Source organism: Motacilla alba, chromosome 3 (assembly GCF_015832195.1).
Source record: "Motacilla alba alba isolate MOTALB_02 chromosome 3, Motacilla_alba_V1.0_pri, whole genome shotgun sequence".
Lineage (NCBI taxonomy): Eukaryota > Metazoa > Chordata > Aves > Passeriformes > Motacillidae > Motacilla > Motacilla alba.
In genome coordinates this window covers 86,136,929-86,154,981 of record NC_052018.1, presented here as the reverse complement: position 1 = coordinate 86,154,981, position 18,053 = coordinate 86,136,929, and the positions used below count along the sequence as shown (strand labels likewise).

General features: G+C 41.9%; 1 protein-coding gene across 1 annotated transcript in view; it reads right to left on the bottom strand.

The window, feature by feature from the left end:
• Positions 1–817: 817 nt before the first annotated feature.
• PLB1 (phospholipase B1) overlaps positions 818–18,053 on the bottom strand; it is a 90,107-nt gene continuing 72,871 nt past the window's right edge. The window contains exons 50-60 of the mRNA XM_038132168.1: positions 16,982–17,025; positions 15,660–15,759; positions 14,213–14,264; positions 12,363–12,443; positions 11,277–11,342; positions 10,629–10,723; positions 9,393–9,474; positions 7,971–8,075; positions 6,785–6,880; positions 3,253–3,327; positions 818–2,770 (exon numbers count right to left, since the gene is read on the bottom strand). Of these exons, the coding sequence (XP_037988096.1) occupies positions 2,549–2,770; positions 3,253–3,327; positions 6,785–6,880; positions 7,971–8,075; positions 9,393–9,474; positions 10,629–10,723; positions 11,277–11,342; positions 12,363–12,443; positions 14,213–14,264; positions 15,660–15,759; positions 16,982–17,025 (1,018 nt within the window). The 3' untranslated portion in view covers positions 818–2,548. The remainder of the gene's footprint in view (positions 2,771–3,252; positions 3,328–6,784; positions 6,881–7,970; positions 8,076–9,392; positions 9,475–10,628; positions 10,724–11,276; positions 11,343–12,362; positions 12,444–14,212; positions 14,265–15,659; positions 15,760–16,981; positions 17,026–18,053) is intronic.

Genomic DNA, 18,053 nt, shown 5'->3' with positions numbered 1-18,053 from the left:
AGAGGCTGCAGCATTTTGTAACTCTAACTCATGCTCCAGGACTCCCACCCCACTTCCTGCACGCACCTATGATTTGGAAAGGTAAATCAGTACTGAACAACGGTTCTTGAGTTTCCTTTGAAATACCTAGATGAAAGGTTCTGTAGAGAACTATTATCTTTTTACTTCTTCCCAAGCCAAGAGTTGTATGAGCAGTGTCTATCAAAGCTCACAGTAGGGAAGACAACTCACAGGAACAACATTAAGGGATGAGAGGAGATAGCAGCCTTTGGATGTTTGCTCAGCTTCCTCACACATGAGGCTTATATTTTTCCAATGTGTCTGAGGCATAGGTGCTATGGAATACACTGAAATCTTGTCTCCTGATTGGAGGTTGTGTTTGCTTCCATTTCCCAAACTAAATAAATACCAGGTAGATACTTAATGAGCCACAGTTCAGACAAGGACAGGAAGAGCAGCCTTGTGCTGCACTGGAACAAGATTAAACTGCTTCTGGTTCACGTTCTAAATACATCCCCATTTAGTGCCGCATGTAGAGCTCACAGACACACATCTGTGGGTATGATGCAGGTAAATAAAAGCCCTACTATTAACAGCCCTATCTTTGAGAGCAGATCAAAGAAGAGGTGGGTGCAACTACAGCCCCTGAAACATGACTATTTAGGTTGTACTCTGCCCACCTCTTTTTAACTTTAGCAAGGACACTGACAGAAGTGAAATGGAAGAAGAAGTCTGAACACCTTCTGCATGCAAAATAATAAATTTAGGGAACCCAGAACACTTTCTTCTGGGAAACATTATAATTTTCTACTCATTTGCATTTCTGGAGTGGAAATGTAGTACACACTACAAAAAATTGCACCAGTGCAAATCTCACTTTGGCTTCAATAAAATTAAAAGGTTATGTATTTAACATAGGAAATAAGAAAGATATTGGGAAATAAGATAATGCACATCTTGTGAAGAACCTTTTGTACTAATAGATCACATGAATTGGCCTGCAAGTTTAAAACAAGGATGGTCTAACTTCAAAAAAAGGATGGTCTCTGAACTCCTGATTAGAATTTAAAAAACAAAACCAAACAAAAAGTGAAAAGCAATTTTTGCAAGCTCTTCTGTGGATAATAACCATGGAGTCTCCAGCCTGAGAGACCTGAACACCACAAAAGGTCCTATGAGAAGGGTTAAGCCAAGCTAGCTTGCAGGTACTGCATTTTTGTTTAGACCCCTTACTAGATGCTAGTGAAGAAATTAATCACAAGAAGACTCATTCTGGAACCTGCTCCCATACAGGGGAGGGCAGATGGATACAGGACTGTCCCTGGACTATCAAGCCTTGTAGGAGAAGTGACAGATGCGGCCCAGCGCCACACCCAGTCCCAGATGGAAGGAGCCTGGAGTCCAAGGCAATGCAGAGTTATTCTATCTGTGCTGCCCAGCAGTGCACCAGGGATACCACGTGGATCCAAGTTGTTCAGAAACCAGTTTAAAGATGTTTCCATGGCATTGTACTTGCCCATGTAGAATCACCATAGCACCTTCAAAACAATGGTCTTGCTGGAAAATAACATGAGAAATTGCAGCTGCTGTTTATCTCACTCATACCTTACTGTTGGGGAATACCAGTCACAGACGTGTCTCTAACATTTTAAATAGAGGTTTGTTGGAGAAAAGGACAGATGCACAATTAAGAAGCCAAGATGCATGAACAGGTGTTCTTGCTTTGTACAATTGAGTAATATTCATGAAACAGACAACTGGACCCCAGAATGAAAAAGCTTTTAACATTTTGTCCTGGTTTCAGCTGGGATAGAATTAATATTTTTCATAACAGCTGGTTCAGTGCTGTGTTTAGGATTTTGTATGAGAATAACATTGATAGCAAATCAATATTTTAGTTGTTGCTAAGTAGTGCTTAGTCTAAACCAAGGACTTTCAGGTTCCCTTTGCTCTCCCAGCATAAGAAGCTGGGAGTGAACATGGCCATGATAGCTGACCTCAGCTGGCCAAAAGGGATATTCCATGCCATAGAAAATCACGCTTACTATACAGAGTGGGGGAAGGAGGCCAGGATCACTGTTCAAGGACAGGCTGGGCATCAGTCAAAGGCAATGAGCAATTGCAGTGTGCAGCACTAGTTTTTCTTGAGTTTTATTCCTCTCTCTTTTTTGTTACTTCCCATTTAATTTCAATTATTATTATTACATTTTACTTTATTTCAGTTATTAAAACTGTTCTTATCTCAATCCATGGGTTTTACCTTCTTCCAGTTCTCCTCTTCATCCCACTGAGAGGGACTGACTGAGCAGGTGTGTGGTACTTAGTTGCCAGCTGGCATGAAACCACAGCATTACTTTGAACTTCATCCTCCACCTGACTGGTCCACAGAAGATAACTCTAAAATACGTTACTGATCAATGTTATTTGGCACAAAAATCCCTGGGCAACCAAGAAGCTTCATTCATATCCAACAGGTTTTTTGTTCTGCTACTCTCTGTGTCACAGCAGAGAGCAGTCTCATCATAGAAAGATGTTTGTTCCACTTGTGTTACAGAGGGGTTGTTTTAATGTTGTTTTCTGTGTCAGCCTTACGTTGGTGCTTCTTGGTTCTTCTTCGTGACACAACCCAGCCAAGTAAAGAACCCACCAGGACTCCGGCTACTGCAGTCACAATGACAGCCCAATAGGGGACTGAAGATTCTGTTTTCTCCAAGTTGAGATCTGAATTTCCAAATCCACTATTTCTTCTCGTGGAAAGGAAAGGTTTCTCCTACAAAGGGAGAGCAAAGGCTTTATTGACCACAGATCACCCAACAAGTGGTATTTCAAAAATATGACACTGTCCCTTCTCAGAGAGAAATGGTATATCTTTATACAATCAGCTGGTTTTGCCTTCTCTCTATCTTAGCCCAAACACTCTCGTGCTCCATTGTCTGAAAATTCCAAGAACACAAAAAAGATGCCACCTCAGAATCACAAGTGGTGGCATGACTTCCTAATTTGCTTGCTGCAAACAAGCAAATGGAAATGCACAGACTCATTAGAACTAGCTTTAATGAAAGGCTTTCCATTGCAGTGAGGATAAAGATTTTTGTCTTAAATATTAAGTAGATTTCCCTGTGTATAACAAAACAGGAGTATATTTTAGCTATTTGAAACCTTCACACACTCTTTTAAAGAGCTCTACCAGTGTGAAGAAAGGAGAAAAAAATAGAGGTAATTAATGGAGAGAGCACCTTGACCTTTACTTACAGGGTTTGGACACTTGAGTTTTGATCTGTCATGGGTAAAGTTGTTGTAAGTTTGCTTTTCACCAACTGGTTCCAGCTGAAGAACAGAAAAGCAATGTTAAACTTAATGATGAATCTTTTCCTTCTCAGACTCTCTTGATTCAGACAGTTACAACTTCTTATCCAATCTTCTGCTGCTTTCAGTAACAAAGAAGTGTGTTAGAAGGAGCAGAGGAAAGTTTGCAAACATTTTAACACTTGTGAACTGAAGACATTGAGACTGGCTGCAGAATAACTCCCTCGGAAGCGAGGAATAGGGTGTTTATTCCTTTTGCATTGCTCTGAATACAATGCATTTTAAATGTTCAGCTAAAGCAAAGTGGTTCACTATTACACCCACATCTACCATGTACTCGTCTCAAATGGCAGTGTAAACCACAAAGGAAAAAACCCACATGACAGATGTTAGACATATTACTTAGGACATTACTTAAGGAAAGGTGTCAAGGTGCCATGGTGATGGGAGTTACTTCAGAAATGAGAGAGTTACAGAGAGAGGATGGGACAATGTCAGCCTTTGCAGTCTTCACTCGGATAAGAAATTCCCTGGGAATTTTAGCTGAGGCTGGGTTCAGTATCTTGCAAGAAACGAGTTACAGGAGGTTTTTATATTATCAGTTGGCAGCTAAGTTGCAACAGCTGACCGTAGGCTCACCCTGAGCCCATTCCCAACCCAACATAAAATATGGCCAGGCTAATAGCAGGCAGTTGTCCTTGGCTAGGAGTGCACATACTACTGGTTGCCATAGTTAAGCTAACAAGTAGAGGCTTGCTCAGTCATGTTAACTGAAGTGTTTACAACTGTTGTATGGACATGCCTGAAGTAATGACTACAAGATTGGTCCACAGAGAACTGCAAAGTTGTCATCCAGCACTTCTGGGAATACTTCACAGAGAAGGGCTGTTGTTTCTGCTATTGTCCATACAGGCATTTACTGTCCTCAAGGGATTAAAGTGTCAGCTGCATGCTGAAGAGAAACAATAGAGCAACAAGACCAACACAACATGGAAAAAAGAAATTTTATCCAGAAGATTCTCATATGGAAAAACTGAGAATACTTTCTCTCTCTTGTTCATTTTTAATAAAATATCTAAAAAACAGAAAGAAGCTAGCAAAGACTGAAAAATAAAAAGATATGAACCAAAGAAAATATAACGAGGGAAGAGAAGAAAGCTAACAAGTGAAGATTAGAAGCAAAACAGGATGCCAAGTTTTGTTGATTGTTGTACGGTCCTAATGGACTCTTTTATGACTCCTAATCACTTGGCCCACCTACCAGCTAATGCAGTGAAGACTGAATTTGGTAGTCTTTTTGTACCTTAAAGGGAACAGCTCTGTTATTTGTACAATGTATGGCTCATATCTTGCAGCATTCTGCCTGAGGTGCAACTGGTTATTTGTAGATAATTGTAATTCTTCCCAGGCCAGGGCACTTGGTGAGGATTCTGGCACAGAGCCCAGACAAAAGATGATAAAATGCAAAATTCTGTAACCACCCATGCCTACTTCATCTCTATGCAATCTGTTCTTCGGGAGCATTAGCTGCTGGCCTTTGAAGATGACAGTATCGTCAAGTCCATGAGCATACAGGACAAGTTCTGGAAGAAACCCACAGCTCCTCTAGAGCATGTGGCAAGCATGGAGGTAGAACACAAACCAAACACTGTCCACATGTCTCCTCACCTCGGCCAAAGACCTGACAAGGTGGGTTTGGGACCAGTGGAAACCCCTTAACACTACAGAGTCCTCTGACCTCAGAGAGCAGAAGCACACTTTGTTTTGCACGAAGCCAAAAGGGCGAAGAACATTATGGCAAGGGAGAGACTCTGTAAGCCATCCCAATCCCTGCATACCCACACAGTGGCCAGGCACAGTCTGGCCCTTTATGTGCCCTGACAAGAATCCGTGTCATTTGGCCACAAGCCTGCAGCCTGCTGAGCTTTTCAGGGAACAGGGAAACAATACAGCCTTACAGTAAGCTCGCACAGCCTTGCCGTACAAGGACTGCAAGGGAAAAGCAGGGATGTGTTACAAGAACTAGATTTAAATAGTAAACAGCAATATCTGCAGTTGGCATAGACCGACAGATCTCTATGGGAGGGAATAGTTGTGCTTTGCATCAGTAAGAACCCGATCCCTGCCACCCCAGTAGAAAGCTTTGTGTCAATATGCGTAGGAAATGAGTGACAGCCTGGACAGAAAAAAAAAAAACTCTGATGGCATAGGAAAAAGGACTGATGGTGATTCAGGAATGAGTAATGGCCAATAGGAATACCACATGGCAACAGAAACCGAATTTAAGACCGCCATATGCCCAGGTACTGTCCCTTTTTTTTTTCCTTGAAACCCTCAGCCATGCTCAATTTGAATTTTTCTACATTTGCCTGGGGTTTCTGGCCCACCATTAGCCCTGTTTAAGCTATGAAGCAGAGTGAAGCCTACCAGCCTGCTGTCATCTGGAGTCCCAGGCAGGGAAACCTGATGGAAAACAGGCAGATTTGCTGTATGTGCACAAATCAATTACTCCAAGCATGTGCTTGCATTGTACATTTTATAATCCTGGACCTACAGCTCATGTGCTATGCTGGGCAGCTGCACAGATTCCTGCCCTGCATTTTCCAGTCCTTATTTTCAAGCTCATTCTGGGGTATTCTGTAAGTTTCTTATCTTGCTCAAACTTTTACTTGGACGGAAAAGAAATTCCCCTCCATTTCTGTTTGTTTCTTGTGCGAACCAGGATGTAGGATTTCTGCTAGCACAATGTATTTGGCTACTGGTGTTTACAAGACAAGGGGAGGAAATGTTGCTGTGGCATAAAAATGCCATAGTCTTCCTTCCAATGGGGGAAACGTTTCTGAAAGCAACTGTGACCTTGGAGTTATCAAGTCTGGCATGTACCTCTGACACCTTCTTCCAACACTATTCAAAAGCTATTCATTTCCCCCAAAATGACAGATGGGATGTGATTACAAGCATCTTAAGTTTGATTTCAGCCCCCCCATTAGTTTCAGTGACTCTACTAAAACTGCCTCAGATACATGAGTGGGTGGTACAACATACCCATACTATTAATGGCAGCAAAAATTCAGTCACATATATGTTTTCCTAATAAATACAACAGAATTCACTGAAAAAGGGCAAGATCGTTGAACAGACATTTTCAGCAAACCCACAGAACTGAATGTTTTAGGCTGATTTTTTGTTTTAATGCAAGTTGTTTACCAAATCAGAAAGGAATTTTTTGTTACTTTAAGACTCTTGAGAATTCCCATTTTGAATGAGCAAAGACTTACACTGTTTCATGCAATATTATCAGTTCGGATTACATTCCTAAGCAGTGCAGAGTGAGAAGAACCTCAGAGTTGAGCAACCCCCTCTTGTTAGGATATCAGTTTTATGTCTTGCTTACTCTTTTGTTTCAGACACCTTTCTCATGACCTTTTGTAGATACTGCTACCACAAACACATAGAGATCTAAGTTGTAACCCCTTACCATATTGTTCCAGAGAGCCATGGCCATCTCAGCATAGCCTCTCACACTGAAATGAAAGCAGTCTGCAGCAAAGAAACTCATATCTGGCTTGCTAGTCTGCAATAAAAGCAAAAATTATTTCTCAGCAAATTTCAAGCTTTGAGATCTGACATACTATATCTAATAGTGTACTGTACTAGATATTCCCACTTGACAATTTTCGGTACCTTCCTAAAGGCAATATTCTCATGTTTTCACACTGGAAATAAACTTAGGTGCTCCAAACTATGGGCTGATTACTGCATCTTGAGACCTTCTGTCTAATGCAGGCTGCTCAACTTCACACAAAAATTTTCATAACAAAACTAAACTTATCATTAAGTCAACAGTCACAGCTGTTACATGGGCCCTGCCATTGACCCAAATTTCATTTTGTACAGAACTGATAGAAAAGTGCTTATTATTGCTTTTTAAACTTCTGTGACTCAGACTTACAACATTTCAAGGGTTGAAATTTCTTCTGAATTTCAGACAACAATAAAAATGGTAGGCTTATCCAACTATGGTAAATGTCTCTCTTAGGGGGAATTTGCCTCCTCACTACCTGTATGGTGACCATTGCTTGACCTTTTAGGTTGGCAGGAAAAAAAAAAGGGGGATGGTATGAAAAAAGTATCAGTACTGTGCAAAACTGGGTTGTTTTGATGAGGATTCATGCTGGATATTTGTATCCTTAACTACACAGCATACATAATGCTAAGGCTGGAGAAAAGGAGGAGAATCAGTGTTTGGTTTCAAAGGCTGCTTCCTGTTTCTATGCTTGGATGAGTCAGAGATTCAAGTGCTGGTCTCCATTTGAAGAAAACCTGAACACATTCCATAACCTAAATCGGGAAACTGTGGTGAATGCTAACCAACCTCTTCAACAAAGGAAGCAACATGCAGTTCAGAGGAAAATCAGAGGGTGCCTAGTTTATGGGTGCATGCTATGAATGTTTCCTAAAGCCATTTTGATTCACAGGCAGCACTGTGAATCTTCTTGCGAGACTTCCTGACTTCTCCTCCCTCGCTCTTACCACGGATTCCACGCTGCACCACTAGACTGCGCAGAGAGAAGAAAACACAGTCCTTGTGGCATGGATCTTACTGGCTTAAGAGAAATCAAGATACTGGCCCTTGCATAATGGGAAAGCAAAACAGGACTCACACTATCCAGGGGCAACAAGGTGTTCCGAAAGAATGGCTGGATAACAACAGCGAAGTCCTGCCGCTGCTCGTACCGACCGCTGTTGATCAGCTGCAAGGCTTCAGCCTGCGCGTGGTGTAATCAGTGAAAACACAGGAGTTACTTACAAGGCTCATCCAACATTTGTCAGCTAGCAGAAACATGCAGATTAAACATCTTACAGTGTAGGAAGCCACAAATCGTTAGCGTAAATCCAGCTAAATGTTATAAAGCAGTCAAGAAAACAGCTAAGAAAATAATTTGGTTCATGAGGAGATTTTAATGAGGAAAATGCACAGAAGCTGGATTTTTTCAAACAAAAAAAGTAAAAAATATAAAGTTGCTTAATTAAAAAAACAGAAAAAAATAGTTCAAACCTTAATTATAGAAATCAAAACTCCACAATTGCAATGAGATTGAAATTTGCAGAAAATTATAATAAAAGGAATGAGGCCCACATTTTTACAAGTGACAAATGAGTCAAGAATGCCAACTTGAGGTTGAAGCACACTTGATTTTTCAGAAAGGTGTTCTTGAATTAAAATAATACTTAAACATTGAAAAATTACCTGCCCTTTCAAAAATTATGGTCACAGACATTCATACAAATAAAAAACCCCATGTCATTGTAACTTGCCATCTTATGGGTATAAATGCTAACGCTCCTGGTCATACCTCAAATTCCTTAGTTAAGGAATATCCCCTCTTCCTTAGTTAAGGAAAATGACCCCTCTAGTAGGCTTATACAGCCATTACCCAGGGTGAATTTCTTGGGCTTTGTCAGATTCATTGGACAACAGCCACCGCCAGAGTCAGAACATTATGTGATCTGATACAGTGATTCCTGTATTCATAAGAACATTGATGGAAAAAAAGCTTCTGCTCCAATCCAATAGCTATTTATAGCCTCTGTTAATTTTGAGTGAATCTTACGCCTGAGGCTATGAAAAGTTACTCTCAGATAGCAAGCTGGCCCATGGTTGGTTTAGTTAATTTCTTCTGCTAAGAGTAACCACAAAACAGCTGATGCAAGGTCATTTGTCATTCTTGCAGTGACATGTTAATTCATGTGAGCTACTCATTGGACTCATAACAGACAAACAAATATCAACAAAGCAGCCATCATTACTAAATCCTTTTTGGCCGTGGAAACAGCAGCTGGAAACAGAACTGGTCTCCATCTGCATCCAGCTCAGAACTGAGGTCAAATGAGAAGGCAATGTGGAAAGTCTTGCACTGCTACTAACTGGTTACCTGGGTAGGGTTTTGATTAGGCTGTAGCCAAGCTGTTTTCCAGTTATTCCTCTCTGTACTGCTGAGGATATGCATGACAGGAAGGGCAGTGAGGGAAGCAATATAAAGAAACACAAGTGAAGATGACCACCTACAGAATCAATGCATTACCTGAAAATCTCTGTTAACTCTCTTAATTTCTTGCAATTCTGAAGAATTTTCCTCTGGGTTTAAGAAACATGGGCAAACTTTCCTTCAATGAAAGAAATACTAGAGTTAAAAGCCAGTCTAGAACAGTTTATTCACAGTTCTTCAGCACTGTGTGCCTGCTTCAAGAAGCTCAGGAGAGGTGCTCAAAGCTCACATGCAAAAGGGAGAGCCACCTTGGTGGCTTAGGAATGAACAAATATTTCACAAAAGAAAAATCTCTACTGACTTACTTTTCAAAATGAACACCTACCACAGGCAGAAAGAGCTGCAGGATCCGCAACTCTTGAGTCAAACGCAAAAAAAGTGTTTAGTGTGGCACACATCAGCAGGAAATCACACGCATTAGAATAACAAGAAAACCCACCCCATGAATGGGCTTACAGCAGAGTTTCAGACATCTGGGAGTGTGAAGTTAGAAAAGACAAATTTTTCATGTAGTCTGAATCCTTGCACCACTCTGTTTTATTATGTTACCTTCATAACAAGAGGTAATAACTTGTGCTTCACTGAAATTCATCTTCTAAGAATGTGCTTGGAATGAATATGAAGACATTGAGCAAGTTCATCAATTCATTATTTTCCCTTCCAGTGTGTTCCTGTAGTTAATCACTTATATTTTTTTTAATCTGTGCCTAACTTAATTGGAATTCAATTGGCATTGCCTTGCAACTACTGGTCTTTGTTATACCTTTCTCTGCAAGACTAAAGAGCCTTTTCACATTCATTCTGATGTTTTTAAAGGCACTGCTGCTTTCTAAAACAAATCTCTCAACCTTCTTTGAGTTAAGATTTTGGTCTCCTTCATTAGGTGCAAGGAGCAGTTCCTGGCTGTGCTCTGCAGCCCAGCTTGCACCAGAGCTAAGGCAGCATTGGATACAAAGAGAGGAATCAGGGATGTCAGCCTGTGCTGCTGACCAACAGATGGCTGGGCAAAAAAGCCTTCAAAGTTCAGCAATCATATGTTGACTTGTGCTGTGTCATGCTGCCTTACAGCTGAGGAATGAGAACTCTGCTATCTACAGGTGCAGGCTTTTTAGCTGAAGCATTGCAAGAAGTAATAGAAAATTGATGGGTGCATCAGGTAAAGGCAGCAATGCAAGTAACTTGGAAAGCTCAGTGTGGATGTCGTCCTGTCGAAATTGAGACTGAGCCAAAAAAATATCACTTTGTAGGCAAAGAGCTGTTTTGCTCACTTACTTTGCTGCCAAAGCACACTCTGAAGAGCTTGCTGTGATTTGACGCAGTCCAGAGAACTCCAGCATCTCCACCATGTTGATAAAGACTCTTGGGAGCTGCGAGGATTATAATAACCAGACACAGAGACATGTTACAAATAACAGAACATGATACCACTACAAAGAGCAAGAAGTGCCATCCGTAGGTCAGGGAGTCAGTGCAAACTGCACTGGCTGCAGCCAATGGCATGTGCAAGGATGATGTATAAAAGGAGGGGGAGGGAGACATACAGTGGATGTCAGCCAAAAAAATTCCAGCAGCTAGTACAAACTAGCTGAAATGCTGCTTCACTCCCTGGGACATTTCCATTTGCTCTAGGGTAAATGAAACTGTTCATGGCTGGTTTAGCCACGGAAACTGGCTGTAGGGCCATGTTTGGGCCACAGCATAAATATTGTCAAACATACATTTTTTTCTGAAACTGCAGCTCTCTTTCTCAGGGCATTAGCTAGTACAGTCATTGAAATGCAGCACTGAAGGACAGTCTGACTCCAGCTATTTGAAAGATGACCTTGTATGAAACATAATCACTGACAGTCTATCAGAGGTGAGAAAAACATCAGTGTACTTGCCAGGAACATAGCTTGCTAGGGTATCTTAAAAGCTTACCTCCTTATAGAAAATATCCAGAGTGTCCTGAAGGTGCTTTACATACTTTTGCACAGAATAGGTTTCCTATTAAAAATAAAATTTAAAAAAAATTTAAAATTGAGTCAGTCTTTTTCAGGAACCAACAAGGTGATCTATGAGAAGCTATACCAACTTGATGCTCCTTTTTTCTTTTGTCGGCAGATATATTTCCAGATCAAGACGTTTACTGGCACATGTACAGAGGTTATATATTGCTCATGCTTTTATACCATTAATATATTTCTCTGATCTCTGTAGAAAATCCTGAGATATCTTGGCAGAACCTTTCCCTGATAATGACTATATTGATCACATTTTTGGATTTTGGGTTGTCTTTTACGGGACCTAGAGCAGACTGATATGCCTTATGAACAGAACAAGATCTTTTTTTTCAAACTGCCCATCTGGAGAAACTGATATGAAGGCAGTCAGACCCCACAAAGCCCACAAGCAAAACAACTTTGTGACTGTAGTTATAGGGGTGTAGCTGTGGGGACAAAGGCTCCAGGCAGCAGCCTGTAAAGGAAAGAGCAAAACAGAGAACAGTGCCTGGTCTTTTCAACAAGCCGGGGTTCAGACCCCCAGTCTGTGCCACACAAACAGTTTTAGGGGGGATGACCACTGACAGCTAAAGACATATTTTTCACTATAAACTGATGTTATTATTTTGGGTGTCATTCTGAAGCAAAAATTTGGCATCCTCAGTAATTATTGTGTGGAGATGTTTTCCAGAAGACTTCACTTGTGTCCCCTAACATGCCTGAGACACCACACCGATTACTTTGTCCAGTTAAGCAGGGAGAGCTCTTCAGTTTAATCTTTGTGTTTTGTTCAATATGAGCAGGTTCCTAGTACTCAAATAATGCATTTCTCCAGAGCTGCAGTACCCCTGTATTAAAAGCTGTGCATTTGTTTCTGATACAATAAAGATGAAAGGGGCAGGACTTCTAAGTGCTTTTTAAACAAAGAGAAACTTTGGCTCCCAGAGAGAGAGAAAGGTTATGTTTCCAGGGCTGGTCACCTGCCAAATGCCTGGATGAGCATGCCTAATTCAGAGATACAAACCTTGTCCAAGCAGTACTGGCATAGGTCGCTGCCTCCAACAAGGATGGTAATCAGCTTCCAGTCTTCCTTGAAGTTGATTTTCTAGTGACATATAAAATAAACAGATTGCAGATTCCATTGCTTAGGCATGCAGAGGTAACATTCACAAATAGGGCTAAATGGGCACAGACAGTAGGGCAGAACAAAGGAGGTATGCTGAGTTAAGCTGGCAAAAGAAAAGCATCTCTCCAGGGGGAAAATCTGAACTGTTTGCTAGTCTACTGCAATTCACCTTGGCTTCTGTAAGGAAATTTCCTTCAGCAGACAAGCTCTGTAAGGGTAACCAAGCACGGAAATGTGTCTGTGGCAGCAAGCATCCCTAAATGAATGTCAGCTTCAGAACAGGGGTGGACAGCAGAGATTTGCCAGCCATGGCTGCACACTGCAGGCAGCGTGGGGATTAAAGCCGTGTGGGAATGCAGGCTGGAGTGACTCATGTGGCTGTGGAACTGGAGCTGCTGGGGATCCCTGCCAGCTGGGCAAGAATTACCCCGTGGCCAGGAGGGGCAAGGGGTGCCCCAGGGAACAGACAGCTGGATTAAAATAGAAGAGTCCAGGAGGCTGGTGACTTCACTGAGCTCATATAAGGGCAGCTGCAGCATCCACGTCACCACAAGCTAACAATAGGCGCTGCTGAGAGCTGGATCTCATCAAAACATTTTGTAACATTCAGTACAAAGAAAGGAATCAAAGGCAACTATTTTTAGTGTAGTGCATTTACATAACAAACATCTGCGAAAGGATCCCACAAATAGAGGGAGGGCCTGGGAATCACCCAGGTCTGAATTCTCCTCTTTAACCAGCAATTTGCTCAGAAAGACTTTCATGAAGAAGCAATGTTATGGCAGGGATACACCCCTCTCCCTTTTTAAAAAAAAATGCATAAAAAGCTGTGAATAAAACAAAGCACACAGCCTCTCTTCTTCTCTTCTATTGAAAAGCCATGCCAGCTCTCTTCACTCTGCCAAACAATTGGCAATGCAGAGTAACTGACAGTGGGGTGAGCATGCAGCATCCATCAAGAGTTCTGGCATGGAGAGCCACATGCTTTGACAAATCCTGCTTATTCAGTGCCTTCCTTTCCCATTCAGTCTGAGCCAAGGAGCACCAGGCACTCCCGTTCCCTTAGAGGGAATGCTCTCCCTGAACCAACAGCTCACGCCCAGACAGTCATCCACTCAAATTCAGCCAACACTCAGAGCAGGGCAGCCTTGGGTTTCTCAGATTTCTTCCCCTCCCTGCTTTTGATGCCCATTGTTGCCCTCAGTGCAGTTGGCAGGTAGACATCATTCCACAATTCTAGATCCCCTACTAATTCTCTAAAAGATTATGGTGTGACAGACATTCATCCATTCCTGAGGTTTCTGGTCACTAATTAATTATTTGCCTGCTCAAAACCGGACTTTGAGAGGGCTTTTTCTCCTGCAAAGACTTCATAGTCCCTCTTCCCAGTATTGTGGATATTGTGACTCATGTCAGTCTGCTGACCTACCTGCTTCAGCAATTTTACACTCAGCCTTCATGACCTTCACGACCTTCACTTTGAAGGTTGATGCTCAACAAAGCAATCCTGTGATCTCATCAGAGCCTTCAGATTTCTCCTCTTCCTCACTACCATCCTTACATATCCTAGCTGCACTGCAGCCTACATTAGGGGTAATTCATCTGGCACATTCATCTTGGAAAGCACAGCAGAGACAAGGACTTTTCTTTCATCAGTAAAGCACTCTTCATGACTCAAGCAGCCCATTAATTACAGTCATCTCCCAGAGACCCCGGCAGCACGGAGGTGTGGCCCAAATCCCACTCACCGAGCTGCTTCTCATCAGCTCCACCAATGCACGTGCTTGGGCTGGCATGTCACTAGGAGAGAGAACAGAAGATTTCAGATGTGTGCTCCAAAAGCACGTCACCTTCTTGATCCCCACTCCTCATCACAGAGGACCTCAGGATCAGCAGAAATCAGAATAAGGAAAGTGATGCCTTAAAAGGCTGAGCAAACACTGAAGGACCAAGTTGCACAAGTGAATAATCTGAGCTGAAAAGGCTTCAGCTGGGATGGCTGCCAAGTGGCAGGCAACTGGTATGAGTTCTTCCCATCTCAGACTTGGCCTTGGTACATTTTGTTTGGGAAAAAACACTAATGCCCAGATGCACAGAGACATTGAGTTTCATAACTCGCTTCAAAAATCCAGTGGGGGAGTTTGGTGCTGACACAGAAGCTGGGCACCTAACCAGCCTTCCTGATCTGGCCTTAAATTCCTATGGCTTGTCTTATGGCTGGAAGAGAGTGCTTACATTGTGGGACTGCCAGGCTCGAGAATCCCAGTCCAGCTCTGGACAGGATGCAACATCCATGGGCCAAAGCACAAACCATGCTGAGACACCAGCTGGAAATGAGCTCCTGATATACTAGGAAAAGATTGTGCTTGAGCTAATAAGCCCTGACTCTCTCCAGCAACTACACAAATGCAGTTACATTATTTGAATTCCTCAAACCATATTGATCACGCTAAGTCAGCTTTGCTCAGGCAACCTATGAAATATTTAGTAGCTATACAGGCTTTGATAGTTATCCTAAATCTCTCTTGCAGCAGATTTAATGGTTGTTAAAGGTGTCACAAAAAGCTCTGGAAACAAATTTTGTGAGTATTCATGGAGCAGGCACAGTGTAAACCATACAAATTCTTACATGCTTTGGTTTTTAACAAACTAGTAGATTTTTTTTTCTTCAGAAAGAGAAAGGAGTTATTTCCCAGCTGCTTTTTTTTCTCCTTTGCACTGCAAACAGGGATAATTTTTAATGCCATTAGGGTAGAAGTGGGCTTCTATTTGTTAGTTTCAGGCACATTCTCTAGAAATCAAGGGATAAAAGAGATGCTTATGAATTTTTTCCTTTTTACAGATATTGCCTGACAGTGAATTAGGGACCTGTACACTGAAGACTGAGCAGAAAAAGGTACTGCTTGAATTAGAAGCATAACTAAGGCATTGGCTCAAAAATTATAGGCAGAAATAGAATAAAGAAAGGAAGCTTGAATCAAATTTAGAAGAAGATAACAAATAAATCCCCCACATACTGCATTGAATTAAAAAAACAAAACCCTGAAACTCACAATTGAAAACATCAGATCACAGAAACATGCTGAGTACCAGCAGGTCATCAGCATTACCTCAACCCTGACATGCCTCATAAAGGTAACCTGCCAGTCCCTCACTTCTCACCCCTTTGCCTTTCTCCTTTGGGATTGTCCTTACCGTGCTGCAGCATTTCTCTCCGCAACGTTGAATCCAGCTGTTTCCTTAGAACTGCCAGTGGAGAAGCCAAAGAGGTTTGGATTGAATTTCTTCAAGATGTCTTAAAAAGGAAAACCACAGTGTTTAACCATTCACAGTAAAGCCAGCAGTGTTGCCTCCCTGCAGAAGTGGGAGCCAATCGAGTGGCGAGAATATGGACCTATGTTTTCCCCTCATTCACTATCACTTACAGGAGCTAGAGACACTGCTAGCTCTAGTTACTGTCCAAATTTCATCACTGCCATTATTTCTCTCCATGGGCCTGAGGAACCAGGGCCTGGTAGCCCAGGAGATGCATAGGTGGATGTTGGGCAAATCACCAGTCTTGAATTTGTCAGAGTATTCGTGGTTACTTTCTTTCATGTTCCAGAAGCAGATTCCCTGAATATGGCCCTTTACCTCTTACTCCCCCAGCTAGATAATAATACTTGTGGCAGAGAAATGAATTTTCTTCAATTTTCTAGATTTCACTGAAACTTTCAGTGGGGAAGCATGATGCCTGAAAACTGTTACTGTTGTTGTTACTGTGTCCATAGTACTGCTGTCTGGAACCTCTTTATAGAATCTCATTCAAAATGCATAAATTAATTGTACCTTCTATTTTCTTCAAACACAGTGATATGCCTGGTACAAGGCAAAGCACATCAGATTTTATTACTAACAATTGTCAGGTATTGTCAAAGTGCTCCACAGCACAGATCACGTACAAATAGAGCAGCCATTGCAAACCAAGTGCCTTCCAATTTATTGTCACATTGACCATTAAATGGTTTCTATGGCAACTACAGGCCAAATTACACAGAACACTAGGGCAAAAAAATTATAGTACTTTTAGATTTTTTTCCAGTGCTATATAGCAACTTGAAATCATCTGGAAGAACCACAACTTTGTCAACAACCCTGGCTAGATGGACTGGTAATTGTTTCATAACCTCTCATTTGTCCACAGACATTACAGTCAGTCACTGGAAAGCACAAAACAAAATAAGGGAGGAACAGGTCTGCCATGAACTTCTGTCACCTTCAACACATTTACTCCTAATTCTTTTGGCCAAAAGGACGATACAATCACATGCAGGTCCTGTGATGTGGAGGGGCTGAATCAACTTTAGAGCTAATCAGGTCAGTCTGGATCTCAGCTCTCACTCACATGAACTACTTATACCCACAAGAGATGGACATCCCCACCATTTTCAAGGAATTACCATTTCCAGATGTTTCCTAGCATCTACTTAAACCACTTTCAGTGTAATACCCAACTTCTGCTTTTTTAGGATACTCACTGGGTAAAGTAGCCTGGATCTCCAGAGTGTCATCACCCCCAATACTACAAAGGGAAAGAACAAAATCATGCAGTAGGGTTAATCCTGCAGCCATCTGTCTTATTGTCACCACATGTTGTTGTAGCAACCCAAGAAGGAAAAAAACAACCTCCCCCCCACTTCCCAAAAATATTTGCTTCAAACAGGACTAAGGAGATAAACCACAGGAATTCAGGGAAAGTAGTGAAGGGATAACTCACATTAAATAAAGCAAGGCAGCGCTAAGATAGAAGCTATGCCTTCAGGCTGGGAACAGACCATATTGGGAGAACTGATTTTTCATCTGGACATGCTGGGATACCTACCACAGAAAGGCATATTTCCTCACTAAAGCTGCCCCGTGTTACCTTGCTGAAGCTACATTTGCACACAGTTAAGCATAGTAGAGGCTGCATTAAATATTCATTAACTACCTATTTGCAATGCTGCAATGCCAATTACATAAAGCCTCAGCCTCACCATTCAAAACTTGTGTGCAGAGCCAACACACTCTTACACCACTTGTGGCAGCCCTCCTGAAAGTATCCATGCCTGCAGACACATGGAAAGGGATGAAGAGCGAGCAAAGAGGACAACGTACACATGCACACACTTATCAACCATACACATGTCCATAGGGAGCAGGCAGTTTCCTTCCACTCTAGCATGGATATCGAGCTTCACACCCTCTGACGTACATTGTTTGCCCACTTTGCAATAGCAAAGGTGTTTGGAACATCTTCACTGAGTATGTATGCAGAGCTCTTGCCATGTTCATGCCAACCCACACTCACTCAGACCTTCCAGCATTACATACTGCAGTAGATAATCACAGCAACATTTTGAATACGCTCCAGAGAGACTAACAAAAGGCTAAAAGGTACTGTGACACAGAACCACGCTTGTAGCAATCAGGTTGGGTTAACACACACATACACAAAAAAAAAAAAAAAAAAAAAAAGAAAAGAAAAGAAAAAAAGAAGCAAGAAAAAGCACAGCCCCCCCACCCCCCCTGCAGGAATCACTCCTTTTCTCTTCCAGTCCTGACTCCTCC